The 13,459-nt window shown below is 39.1% G+C and overlaps 2 protein-coding genes across 2 annotated transcripts in view; one reads left to right on the top strand and one right to left on the bottom strand.

Annotated features, from left to right (window-relative positions):
- lamc3 (laminin, gamma 3) overlaps positions 1-11,441 on the top strand; it is a 95,976-nt gene extending 84,535 nt beyond the window's left edge. Inside the window, exons 20-28 of the mRNA XM_079581308.1 lie at positions 3,536-3,612; positions 4,182-4,316; positions 7,973-8,192; positions 8,303-8,455; positions 9,273-9,375; positions 9,491-9,693; positions 9,765-9,905; positions 9,972-10,071; positions 11,178-11,441. Coding sequence (XP_079437434.1) covers positions 3,536-3,612; positions 4,182-4,316; positions 7,973-8,192; positions 8,303-8,455; positions 9,273-9,375; positions 9,491-9,693; positions 9,765-9,905; positions 9,972-10,071; positions 11,178-11,440 — 1,395 coding nt within the window. The 3' untranslated portion in view covers position 11,441. The remainder of the gene's footprint in view (positions 1-3,535; positions 3,613-4,181; positions 4,317-7,972; positions 8,193-8,302; positions 8,456-9,272; positions 9,376-9,490; positions 9,694-9,764; positions 9,906-9,971; positions 10,072-11,177) is intronic.
- The window catches only part of ptger4b (prostaglandin E receptor 4 (subtype EP4) b), a 221,384-nt gene that overhangs the window by 167,248 nt on the left and 40,677 nt on the right, over positions 1-13,459 (bottom strand). The window lies entirely within an intron of this gene.

The raw sequence follows: 13,459 nt of genomic DNA, 5'->3' as shown, positions 1-13,459 counted from the left end.
ACTAGTAAATCAAATGTATGTAATAGTAAAATAATGAATAAAACAAAAAATTGTTCAAATATTTAACATGACAGGTTTACTCATGTTGAGAGATTTATCAAATGTCTGCTGATATTTGTGCAATTGCTAAGATTTCTAATTTACATATGTAATACATTATTCATTCATCTGTCAGCTGGAGAGGTTTCACATTTTTACCAGTAGCTTCTTGACCGAAAACCCATTAATTGATCCCCACAGGCAGCATGTGAAGGGTGGTCTCAGTTTAGTCCATGTGCACACTGGAACTGCTTGTACGGCCATTGATTTTTTTGTCCTCATTTGGGATGCTGCAGTTTAATACTCTTCGGAGAGCTCCTCAGTATAGATCCACTCTCAGCCCCCAAAGCAAAACAATATTTCTACAACCCACCTCAACCCGCTCTCCTTTTGAGAAATTGTTTTCATTAAAAAAAGGGTTTGATGGACGTTAAAATGAACAACTTGTTCCTTCCTTCCTGCAGGGCATTTTTTTTGGTCTTCTTTTAGGGTGGACTGAGGTGCAGACATATCTGTATTCACAAAGACACGCTTCCCCAGCCCTTATTAGTGAAACCCAAAGCTGCAGCAATTCATATGAATATACACAGGGGCACAGTAAAAAGTTATGCATGGATGTTGTTTATACCATACATTTTTTTGTTGTTGCATTTTTCACCCAGGGAGTATTCTGTACGTATAACATTTATATTTATTAGGGAACAAACCATAAGAAGTATATTTTCACCTGACTCATCTCTTTCCGAAGTCTTTCCAAAGCGTGCTACTATCTTGGCGATCCATATTTGCAACATCATTATGTGCCTTTAGTCCAGAATTCACAGTTATCCATTTACACGCATTCACTGTAGACCCAAGAACAGCCATCTCAGGCGTTAATGCGGTAGCGCGGTCCAAGGGAAATGAGGAAAGTATTTGTCGTCGTTGAAAGGCTTACAACTGGGGAAAAGAACACGGGTCAAAAAGAAGCTGCACAACTTCCCCAACCTGATAGTGGAGATCAGCAATTAATTGTTTAACATGAGCTTTTGGGTTAAACGTTGCCACACTCAAGAGTTTATTGTGAGCAGTTTTGTCTTTGACATAAAGTAATTGTTATATAGAGGCCCGACATCATACAGTGGCAAGAAAAAGTAAATACACCGTTTGGAATTTCTCACATTAGTGCCTAGATCGACCACTAAATGTGGTCTGATCTTCATCAAAATCACAGGAGTAATTAAACAGTGTCTGCTTAAACTAACAGAAAAAACAACATTCACAACAGCATGTCAATAAGTGAGTACAGCCCTGTATTAAATAGCTTCTGATCCTTCTTTTGCCACGATAACTGCTTGCAGATTAGACGCTCACAATGATCAGGATGAATCTTGGACCATTCCTCTTTACAAGGAATTCTCCCAAGAATTCTCCCAAGAGCTATGATAGAGCTATGATAGAGCTATGATAGAGTCATGATAGAGTCACGATAGAGTCACGATAGAGTCACGATAGAGTCACGATAGAGTCACGATAGAGTTACGATAGAGTCATGATAGAGTTATGATATAGTTATGATAGAGTTATGATAGAGTCATGATAGAGTCACGATAGAGTCACGATAGAGTCACGATAGAGTCACGATAGAGTTACGATAGAGTCATGATAGATTCATGATAGAGTCATGATAGAGTCATGATAGAGTCATGATAGAGTCACGATAGTTATGATAGAGTCATGATAGAGTCATGATAGAGTCATGATAGAGTCATGATAGAGTCATGATGGAGTTAAGATAGAGTTATGATAGAGTCATGATAGAGTCATGATAGAGTCATGATAGTTATATTAGAGTCATGATAGAGTCATGATAGAGTCATGATAGAGTCATGATAGTTATGATAGAGTCATGATAGAGTCATGATAGATTCATGATAGAGTCATGATAGTTATGATAGAGTCATGATAGAGTCATGATAGTTATGATAGAGTCATGATAGAGTCATGATAGATTCATGATAGTTATGATAAAGTCATGATAGATTCATGATAGTTATGATAAAGTCATGATAGAGTCATGATAGATTCATGATAGAGTTATGATAGAGTTATGATAGAGTCATGATAGAGTCATGATAGAGTCATGATAGAGTCATGATAGAGTCATGATAGTTATGATAAAGTCATGATAGAGTCATGATAGATTCATGATAGAGTTATGATAGAGTCATGATAGAGTCATGATAGAGTTATGATAGAGTCATGATAGAGTCATGATAGAGTCATGATAGAGTCATGATAGTTATGATAGAGTCATGATAGTTATGATAGAGTCATGATAGAGTCATGATAGATTCATGATAGAGTTATGATAGAGTCATGATAGATTCATGATAGAGTTATGATAGAGTCATGATAGAGTCATGATAGAGTTATGATAGAGTCATGATAGAGTCATGATAGAGTCATGATAGAGTCATGATAGAGTCATGATAGAGTCATGATAGAGTCATGATAGTTATGATAGAGTCATGATAGAGTCATGATAGATTCATGATAGTTATGATAGAGTCATGATAGAGTCATGATAGATTCATGATAGAGTTATGATAGAGTCATGATAGAGTCATGATAGTTATGATAGAGTTATGATAGAGTCATGATAGAGTCATGATAGAGTTCTGATAGAGTCATGATAGAGTCATGATAGAGTCATGATAGAGTCATGATAGAGTTATGATAGAGTCATGATAGATTCATGATAGAGTTATGATAGAGTCATGATAGAGTCATGATAGAGTTATGATAGAGTCATGATAGAGTCATGATAGAGTCATGATAGAGTCATGATAGAGTCATGATAGAGTCATGATAGAGTTATGATAGAGTCATGATAGATTCATGATAGAGTTATGATAGAGTCATGATAGAGTTATGATAGAGTCATGATAGAGTCATGATAGAGTCATGATAGAGTTATGATAGAGTCATGATAGATTCATGATAGAGTCATGATAGAGTCATGATAGAGTCATGATAGATTCATGATAGATTCATGATAGAGTCATGATAGAGTTAATGTTAGCTGCTTCACTCACTCGGGCGCATTACATACGTTATGGCCAAATGCCAGCGAAGACCCAATGGTTTCAAAGGAGTTCACCCCTCCCACCTGATAACCGAGCTCAGTTGTGAAGGTCCAGACCCTTGTACGAAACGCAATGAGTACGACGGTCTGGTAAAACCAGGCTAGCTTATGGGTAATAAAAGTTTGGTGTGGTTTGGTGACATCAAAACACACAAAGGTTGAAAGATAAAAGCACATGAACACAAACCAAATAGGAAGACTGACATCACATCTCAGAAAAATGAGACCCCCTGACCATATGAGGTGTGTCCCTTATAAAATGGCTAGTTAGCACATATTATCCATTTAAGTAATGATTGAACGACTGCAGCCTTCCCCGCATCATCATCGTACTGTGACTGCATTGAGTGTATATGTTGTTTTTTGTAGATCATTCCTTTTGAGATGCCATCAGACCCGAACCAGTGGAACATTATGGTCAATGATTCTCAAGTTCTAATGAAAAGGTATGGTACGCTAATCAAAGCAGACACTGAGCAATAACAGACTGATTAGTACCTCAGTTTCCTGCCTGATGTTTTGAAACCGGACCAACAAAAATGACCTTTGGCTGCTGTGGGACTGCAAATTATGTTTTACCCTGAATATTTGGAAGAGCTCAGTGCCCGAATTCTTTTCATTGTCTGTTTGCCAACACTTTTTCACCAAGGTTCAAATTTGTCTTTATTGCATGAAAACATTACAACAGGTAGAGGACGCACAGATGTATATTTGTCATAAAGGAGTCATTAACAGCTTTGTCAGAGAGTGGATTGACAATGGACTATAGAAACTGCACATATTCAGATGCTAACAGTGCGTGCTGTCTGTTTCTGTTTTCGCTATTGACTGTGTTTACCATAAAGGCGTAAGTTGGCAAAAGAAATTCACTCTACTACATGAAAATGAATAAAGTAGCTGCCAAAAATGGTCTGGCAAAAGGAAGCTTTCAGTGCCCGAATCCTTTCCATCCATCCCTCCTCGGGCTGTTTAGCGTCTCTTGTTTTCCCGACTTCAAATTTGTCTTCCTTTGCAGTCACAAAGAAGCAGCGGATCACATCGAGGCCATAGCTCGCAGCACACTACAAGCCTCAAAGCAGACCTTCACTCTGCTGATAGATCTCCTACTGGACAACTCCACGGAAGAGTACATTGGGGACCTAACCAAGCAGTAAGCACAAAGCACACCTCTCAACTCTCACGCAAGCACATTACCAAAAATTGTTTTTCGTTCACATCAAACATCCCGCATCGCTGAATTCTTACATGCCCCGCGACTTCCCAGATGATCTCACTCTGTATATATTTTGAATGAAGTACAGAGCAGCTCTGTGCTACAGCTCAATACCCTATTCTTCACAAAGGCCCTTAAAGCACGCCAGAGTTCAGGAGTAAGACATTTAGCCACAGGGGGATAGCGACTCTCTTCACTGTAAGCCTATTGCTTTCTTGGATTTTCTGCACCCATGCTGCATCCTCTAGCGTGAGATTGCTGCGAGGATTATCCCAAATGCTAGACAGAATGATGCAAAAAGCCCTCCGGTGGCCATGATGAGAACCAAGAAGCGAGAAACTCAAAATTGATTACCCCCTCCGTCCCCACAGCCACCAACAACAGCAGTCGGTTTGGTCTGGGATATTTGCGCTAATCTCCAGAGTGACATGCCTATATTTTGTGCTCGATATAGGATGTCACTTGAAGCTATTAATGCTAAAATGGGCAGCGTAGCATTACATTTCACACACATTCTTATTGCTATATGTTGGTATTAAGAATATGGCATGAATTTTATTGGCATGATGCAAAGCCAGTGAGACAAACAATTAATCCAAGGCAAAGTCAGGAATAGAACAGGCTTTAGATAATCCCCTATAGAGCCCAAATTCCTCCCATACACTGTCTTAACTTATTTTTTGATAGCGACTCTCTGTAATATATTACAAACAGACACAATTAAGAGCTTTGCATTATTGGTAGCCTATTCCTATTATTTGTTTGCATAAATACATGAAGAAAGCTCATTGATTTTATCTTTTTATTTATATGTATTTATACATTCAAGTGATAGCAAGGGGATTTCTGCAGGACTTGTGTAGGCTTACTTCCTAGTTATCCAGAGTGTTGTTGATTTCTGGAGATATATATATTTATTTTAATTAATGCAGTCTTTATATTTGAAGAGTTTAGTGGTGCTAGGCTAGTGCTAGGCTAGTGCATGTCTATGGTAACTAGTAGCCTGCATTAAAAGCAGTCTGACCCAAGCACAGTGCACCTGAGGCAAATTACTTACAACACCAGACTACCCATATAAATGTCTGTGTTGACTGAATCATTTTTAAAGTATAACCATTTTTCATTTAAAAGAACTTATATTTGAGCAGCATCAGCCTCCTGGTTGTAGCGACGCAGCGGCGGAGTGATCTGCTAGTTTACCAGATCTACAGTAGTTTGTTTACCTGCGGCCCCATTACTACACGTGGAATTCACAAAGGAGCTTTCTACAAATCAGATATGGCAACATTTGGAGGACGACCCCATGATTTTGAAGAGGTTTTTAATGCAGGCTACTAGTTACCATAGACATGTGCTAGCCTAGCACTAGCCTAGCACCACTAAACTCTTCAAATATAAGAACTGCATGAGTTAAAACAAAAAAATATCTTAAGAAATCAACAACACTCTGGGTAACTTGGAAATGAGGCCCTATGTCAAAAATCCTGAAATATCCCTTTAAACACTAGGAATTCACATAACATTATATGCATATAACTAAGTTTCTTTTGCTTGAGTGGGATCTGATTTGGGAACTGCTCGACCACCAGAGTTATCAGTGAAACATCCCAGAGCAGACATTTAGACCTTTGAATGCCTATTTTAATTCTAGTACTTTTTTTATTCATTTTATTCATTTATTTATTCATTTATTTTGTTTATTTGACAGGGACAGACACAAAAATATAAACAAAAATAAACAATATAAACAAACTGTAATAGAAGAATATAAACAAACTGTAATAGAAGTCTGGTGTATACATTTTAGTGCTTATAGCAGAAGCTAATTTGCAGCACTTGTCCCTATATGGGCTTTTATAAAACCGTTAAAAACATGTTAAATGGATGAGAGAACAATGACCTTTACAGACACTGAACTGTACACACAAAAGACGACAGGGACACAACTAAACATGAGTACCACGCTGCTGCTGCCGCTGCCGCCGCCGCCGCCGCCGCCGCCGCCGCCGCCGCCGCTGCCGCTGCTGCTGCTGCTGCTCATCCGTGATTTTGCACGTTTTTTTAAGCTGCCAAATCTCGTCAAAGTTTTTAATTCAACAGGGAACAAGTCCCACAGATTGGCACCTCTCACTGAAAATGCAGATTGGGCAAAGGCCAACTATAAAGCTCCTTGCAGTCCTCATTTGAGGAGCTTGGGTCGACCTTCCACCACTCTGCAGTCTGCAGCTGACTCAAACATGCTCACAGGCTCCAGGGGAAATCCACTGAGACACTTAAAAATCAGTTTTACTAAGTTAAAATTAACGAGATTTGTAAATGATAGATAGAAATATTACAGTGATGGAATCTAATTGTATTTTTTTAATCAAAAACCTTCGGGGCTGGATTGTAGAGGCTTTGTACTGGTTTACAACATTTGTGCACATTCATGAGTCAAGCATTCCTTATTGTCTTGAAACAGTTAATATTTGACCAGTTTTGACACGTCTTCTTGACAAGGCTTTTAAAATTTAAATGAAAGTCCAAAACAATTCCTAAATATTTCTCGTCTTGCACCTGCTCAATATTCTCCCCATTTATTTGGACCTGCAGGGCAAAATCTGCTTCAGTTTTTTTCTGACTCCAGCACAATTCGGACCCAATACATGAAGTGCTGTCAGCATACATTTCCAGATAGATTTCTGGACAGACCTGAAGGAGATTATTGTGGTCATACCGCCTTTGCTATGCTCAATTCCGTCAGACCTTGGAAGCTAAGCAGGGAAGGGCCTGGTCGGTACTTGGATGGGAGACCGTTTGGTAACACCAGGAAGCCTAGCGAATGTAGTGTGTGAGTGAGTGGTTGGTGGTGGTCGGAGGGGCCGATGGCGCAGACTGGTTGCCTCGCTTCCGTCAGTCTACCCCAGGGCAGCTGTGGCTACAATAGTAGCTTACCACCACCGAGTATGGAGTGAATGAATAGTGCAATGTAAAGCGTCTTTGAGTGTCCAGAAAAGCGCTATATAAAACCAATGCATTATTATTATTATTATTATTAACTAAAGAGAATGAGAATGAGAAGATGATTTGCAATTGCTGCTGACACATTGTTCATGGTTCTGCAGGTAAGTCTGGAACCAGGACACTGAGCGCTTTGTGAAATGGAAGGATGAGAGCTTCGATATGAGCTGTCTATACATCACAGTGTCAGTGCTTTTTAAATCAAGGGACACTGCCCCAACACAACTGCCCTTGTCAAATGATAGTTTGACCGGTTTTAAAAATAAGCAGGTAGCTGTTTCTCTTATGATTATGTCTAAAACCAAATAGAAGAGGATGTAGGAGATGTTTGTTTTCCAAATATTTTAGTAGCTGTTCGATAATGATTTTTTTCTAAAACTTTTGGCCCAACATGCAGGCAGCTTATGGGTTTGACAAGAGCTTTTTTTCCAGGCTTCGGGAAACTGACCAGTCCTGACAGACCTCATCATTAAACATCATTTGCTCTGATTATATAGAAACTGACTGCTTAACTATGCAGTACCTCCACTTTGGATTAAAAAAAAAAAAAACCTCATCAAACACTTGATTTTAATGATATGAACTGTGCCCAGAATAACCCAGATGCATCAATGGAAGGAGACTCTTGAGGCACAGGTGAATGAGACTGAAGCCGCACAGAGAGCCACGGCGCAGGAACATGCCGACTGGAAAGCCACCCTGGGAAACCTCACATCATCCTTACATCAGCTGGCACCAGCATCTGTCAGCACGTCAGCACAGCCAGGCCGGATACCACGAAACCACACATTTCAAAGCAACCAAACAACAAAGGTATGACGTCACTAGAACATTATAACTAACTTTATTTAAGTAGCTCCTTGACATTTTACCCAAAAACATTTTTCTATTGATTGTGATATCTGTTAAATGTCCCTCTTTAGGTTGACATGGAAATAAAGGTGAAAGATATGGACCATCACATTGATATTACAGACAACCACATTACTGAAGTCCACAAAAGTATGGAGCCTCAAATACAATCAGCTAATGAGAAATTAGAGAAAGGAAACGAGGTGGCTCAATCAGTCAATAAGGTATGTATACCAACGAATTAAACAGACTGTGCAGAGAGGACATACAGTAACAGACAGTGAAGTGAATTAGGGCGGATTGCCATCGAATTACTATATTGCTATGATTCTTATTTTCATGCAATAGAAAATTTTTTATATTTTTATACTAACACATGGAGGTGTTGGTTTTTGGTACCTCAGCTTGAGCTTTAATGTGAGAGAAGCTGGCAAAAATGGCTTTGTGTCAGTTGTGATCAAAGCAACCAAATGTGGCTGGCTAAACAACTTGAGCATCTGTAAACCTAACTTCTTGTGTGGTACTCCCTGTCTAGAATGGTAGGAACAATAGTCTGATAGTGACAGAAACAATAGTATAATGGTGACAGGAACAATAGTCTAATGCTGACAGGAACAAAAATCTGGTGCTGACAGAAACAATAGTATAATGGTGACAGGAACAATAATGGTTGCAGGAATGATAGTCTAATGGTGACAGGAACAGTAGTCGAATGCTGACAGTAACAATAGTCTAATGGTGGCATGAACAATAATGGTTGCAGGAATGATAGTCTAATGGTGACAGGTAGGACATGTACCAGACTGGCTTAAACATCTCTATCTACCAAGCAATTTGTGCTGTAGCTCAGATCCTGAGGATGTTATTTCTCACAGAAATGTGTGAAAATACTTTGCTTGATCTGTTTGTATATTTTGCAGCCATACAAACCATGTAATGTCTAACTTTAACGCTAATAAGATGAAGAGTCTAATGTTAGGCATCATATGCCTTCATGCTTTTTTTTTTAATATGACATTCTCACCATCTATTTATTCCCAGCTAAAAGCTCTTGCACAGGAGGCAAAGATCGCAGCGCTGTCATCTGTGGTGTCTGGGAAAGAGGTGGAATCAGAGGAAATTGCACTTCATCGAGGGTTGGAATGTGAGCCTTGTTTGCCTTCTAGAAAATGTTTTGTGCATTTTAATTTTGTCTTTTAAAATTGAACTGTCAAGTAACAGAGACAAACAGTTCAATTTGTTTGCTCTACCATTTCCAGACATGGTGAAGGAATGGCCTCGACAGCAGCTTCAAACCAAAGCCGTTTTGAAGAAAGAGAGACCACTGAGAGAGAAGGTTCTCGCTGACGTGAAAAGAAAGATGGCACAGGTGGAGGAGACGATTAAACCAGCACTAGCCAACTCCAGTGATGCTGCCAACATTTCTAATACAGCTGAACAAATAGCACAGTCTTCAGCTAGGGTATGCCTTCCTTTTTCACTGTTTTGGAGCTCTATTTTAGTTTCTCACGCACAACTTCCATCTGTGTGCAGGAATCAAAAAGCCTCCTGAGTCAAGCCAAGCATACAAGGACTGCATCCGCTCACCTCAGCTCCCATATAGATTCTGCAGTGCTCAGGCTGGCTAAGCAAGAGATGTTAAGCCAAAAGGCCATTTCCCAGCTCTCCACTGAGGTACAACAACCAGCACAGTCTATGCATATTGTTCTTTCATGTTTATAACACTGTCTGTATTGTCAGCCCGAAGAGTCACTGAATAATGTAAAAGAGAACATGAAGTTGGCCAAGATGCAGTTAGAGGCCTATTCGGCTACACTAACGGAACTAATGAACAAAATTGGTAAGCAATCTTTCTCTGGATGATTTTCAATATGGCTACCTTTTACTGTCGCACGCCTACAATGCCCATAAATCTTCATTACATCTTAAATGTCATATCATTAGATCTCCGTGCTCTTTAATGGCTCATTTAGCATGGAAATATTTCCCACACTCTTACCCCCATGGTAAAGTAAGACTAACTGCCGTTCACAGAGACCTTTGCTTTGAAAATTAAAAGTGCTGTGATAAATTAGGTTTTACTGCCTGACCTAATACATTGTACAATGTGTGAAATTACGAAGGGAGCGTGAGTTTTGCTGTTTCTACACTCCTTTTAGTCAACACCAGGTATTAGAAGGATTGTAACAGTAATTCATTATGTGTTATAAGATTATAGGAATAGTTTTAGACTCATCTGCCGCCTGGCGCAACAACAGCGTTGGCCGGCATCTTGCATACATACAACGGTGCGCCAGTGCTTGCAGCCAGGATACTTGAGGGCCTTGCTGAGAAAAAAAAGGGACCACTCGCCTCTACTTTACATTAACATCCCTCACAACGATATGGACGCAAATACAAACTTTATTCATCCCACTGTGAGTGAGCACTGTCCATGTCCCAAGAGAAAGAGAATATACTGATGGTCCAGCTCTCGCGCTGGTGCTGAAGAGCGCAATCTTCAGAAAATATTCAAGTCTCGTACCGTCTGTTGGAGGGAAACGTTTGGGGAGGGGCTACTGTTGTATATAACATCGCCATGGGTGTCTGTCCAGCCCACATGAAGCTGAAGATTTAATAGAGTGAAAAGTCGAATCAACAACCTGCACTTATTCGTTTTATGGGTTCATTAACCAATCAAAAGCATGAAAAAGATTCAAGGATGGTCATCTGTGGGGCAAAACCAACATTTGAGACTTTTGACTTGATTATGATTATAATTTATTGAATGGTGTTATTGTAATAGATCTTCATTGAATGTACAGCTCACTAAGTTTAACATAATAAGTATTTGTGTGTGGGAGGTAAACATAATTATACATTTACTGCTGATAAATGGTTTTCAATTGATGTATTGTTGTAAAATCTGAATTGTTTATTCCTTCTTGCTCTTTTCTTTGCATGAAGATGGGAGCGTCCCCCTGGAGCGTTTCAACAGCATTTTGAACAAAACAGCACAACGGTTGAGCACGCTTCGCAGTAGTGTGGAGAGCCCCGCACTGACTCTGAAGATCCAGAAGTTAAATTCAGCTGCAAAGGAACAGCAGACTCGCATGTCCGTCATTGAGCAGGACATTTCTGAGATCACAGAGGAGAGAAACAGTCTGACGGACATTGCCTTGAACTTACCTCAGTCCTGCTCACACATCACAGAGGCTGAGAAGGTCTGACTGCTGCAAAGTCACTTCTGTAATACACGTGGACATTTATAGAGGCGTGATTTACTCACACCAACTGCCACTCAAAAAGATTGGATATTTGGCTTTTTGAGAACTGTCCTGTAAAATTATGGTCATAATATGGACACAACCAAAACTAAATTTCTATGAAAAGAAGTAACCAGGACACCTTAGAAAAACAGTGGTCCTTGCCCTTTGTAAACTCATTAAATAATCATATCCAGCCTAATCCAGTTGTCAGTTGTGTTTTCAAGTTATTTCTTCTTTCTTGTAGGTGCTATATGTGTATCAACTGCGACTGAACAAATTTTACTAAAACAACATAATCTACATTATCATTGAGTGCTTTCTGTAAAGTTTCTTGGATTATGTATTAAAGAGGGGGTATTATGCTTTTTTCAATCACATAGTACCAGTCTATAGCACACTACAATGATGACGAAACCTTCTGTTGGTCTGTAAATGCAGTAAATTTAAATAACTGCCTAGTAAAAAAATTGCTCTCTCAAAATGGCTGTAGCGAATGTCTTGAAATAGGCCTCTGTCTATCTGCCATCAGAGTTTTTACAGATTACTCAAAAATACGTGAATGTGCCAAGGCAACACTTCAGGCATGTTTTTAATGAGGGAATGACATAATAACATGATATAAAGCTTGAAAAAGTCGATTTTGCATAATACCCCCCTTTAATCTCAACAAATCATTGCCCATAGAGGCCCCAGTGTCAGCCTCCATTTCCATATCAGTCAGGCTGTGTGTGCTGCTGTCATTTGCCAAGTTAATGTTTGTTTCAAAGATACTTTCTTATGCCTAACTTCAATTTGAAATAAGAAAGATGTTAAGGTGTTATGTCGCCAGAAAATGGAAGGTGAGACTTCCTCAGCCTAATTTTCACTTCACTTCACTTGTGTTATGTGAAAAAGTGCATTGACTTCTTTTGTTCAACTTAAACTATGAAACTAATATACGATCGACTCTCTACATGCAAAGTGAGATATGTAGACTTTATTTGTCATCATTTTGAGTATTATGGTTCAGCTTGTAAAAACAAATTAGAAATCTCAGAAAATTAGAATATTTAAAAATGGACTGTAAGCCATAATCATCCAGATTAAAACAAACAAAGGTTTGACATGTGTCACTTTGCATGTAATGAGTCTATATCATATATTAGTTTCACATTTTAAGCTGAATAACAGAAGTAAATGCACTTTTTCATGATATTCTGAATATGTCGTGCACCTGTAATGATCCGCTCCTGCCACATTCTTCTGCAAACTTGTTTTAAATGCTTTCAGAATCATTGCAACAGAAATGAGACTCCCCGTGTGAAAAGACACAAAAATATAAACACAATGGGTGATTATGGTTAACCGTTATGATTCAAATAAAGGCACTCAAAATTGTATTTCTCTTAATCAAAGAAGTGCGTCTTTTATTCGAGTATATCAAGACCTGGATAGATTTATGCTTGTGAATATATACCATCAACTGTAAACATGAGTGTGAGAGTTCAGAGCTGATGCTGCACAGTGCAGGCCCGGCCTATATCACCGAGGTGGCTGCCTCTTGTCTGTGATTTGTTGCTGCCCAGGGGCTTGTACTCGCAGTGTTTATAGCCAATATTGCGGGTTACCAGTTCAAGCATCAGCGCTGCTTGTGCTCCAGTCGTTTGTCAAACGTTGCCGACAAGAAAAACTGCTCTCGGAATTCAATTATGTGACTGAGGTGTCAGAGTTATGCATATCTGCCCTAACAGTCTGTCATGATGTGGAGAAATGGAGATATACTTAAGTGTTTCGGAGTTCCTTATTTCATAACTTCCCTTTTTGTTGGAGGCTCTTTTACGTGAAGGATTTCTGAGAACCTGAGCGCTTTATCTGTGGTTCTTTGGTTCTTATTTCTGAAACTGGAACTTTACCATATTAGACCAAATATATATAAAAACAGTTGTTGCTTTTTTTTTTTTTTTTTAAGTGAATCTGTCTTTGTGTGTTGAAGTTACTTAC

The sequence above is a fragment of the Gobius niger genome (genome assembly GCF_951799975.1).
Source record: "Gobius niger genome assembly, chromosome: 2".
In the NCBI taxonomy this organism is placed as follows: Eukaryota; Metazoa; Chordata; class Actinopteri; order Gobiiformes; family Gobiidae; genus Gobius; species Gobius niger.
The sequence above is the reverse complement of the archived record's forward strand: the minus strand, read 5'-3'. Positions and strand labels throughout refer to the sequence as shown.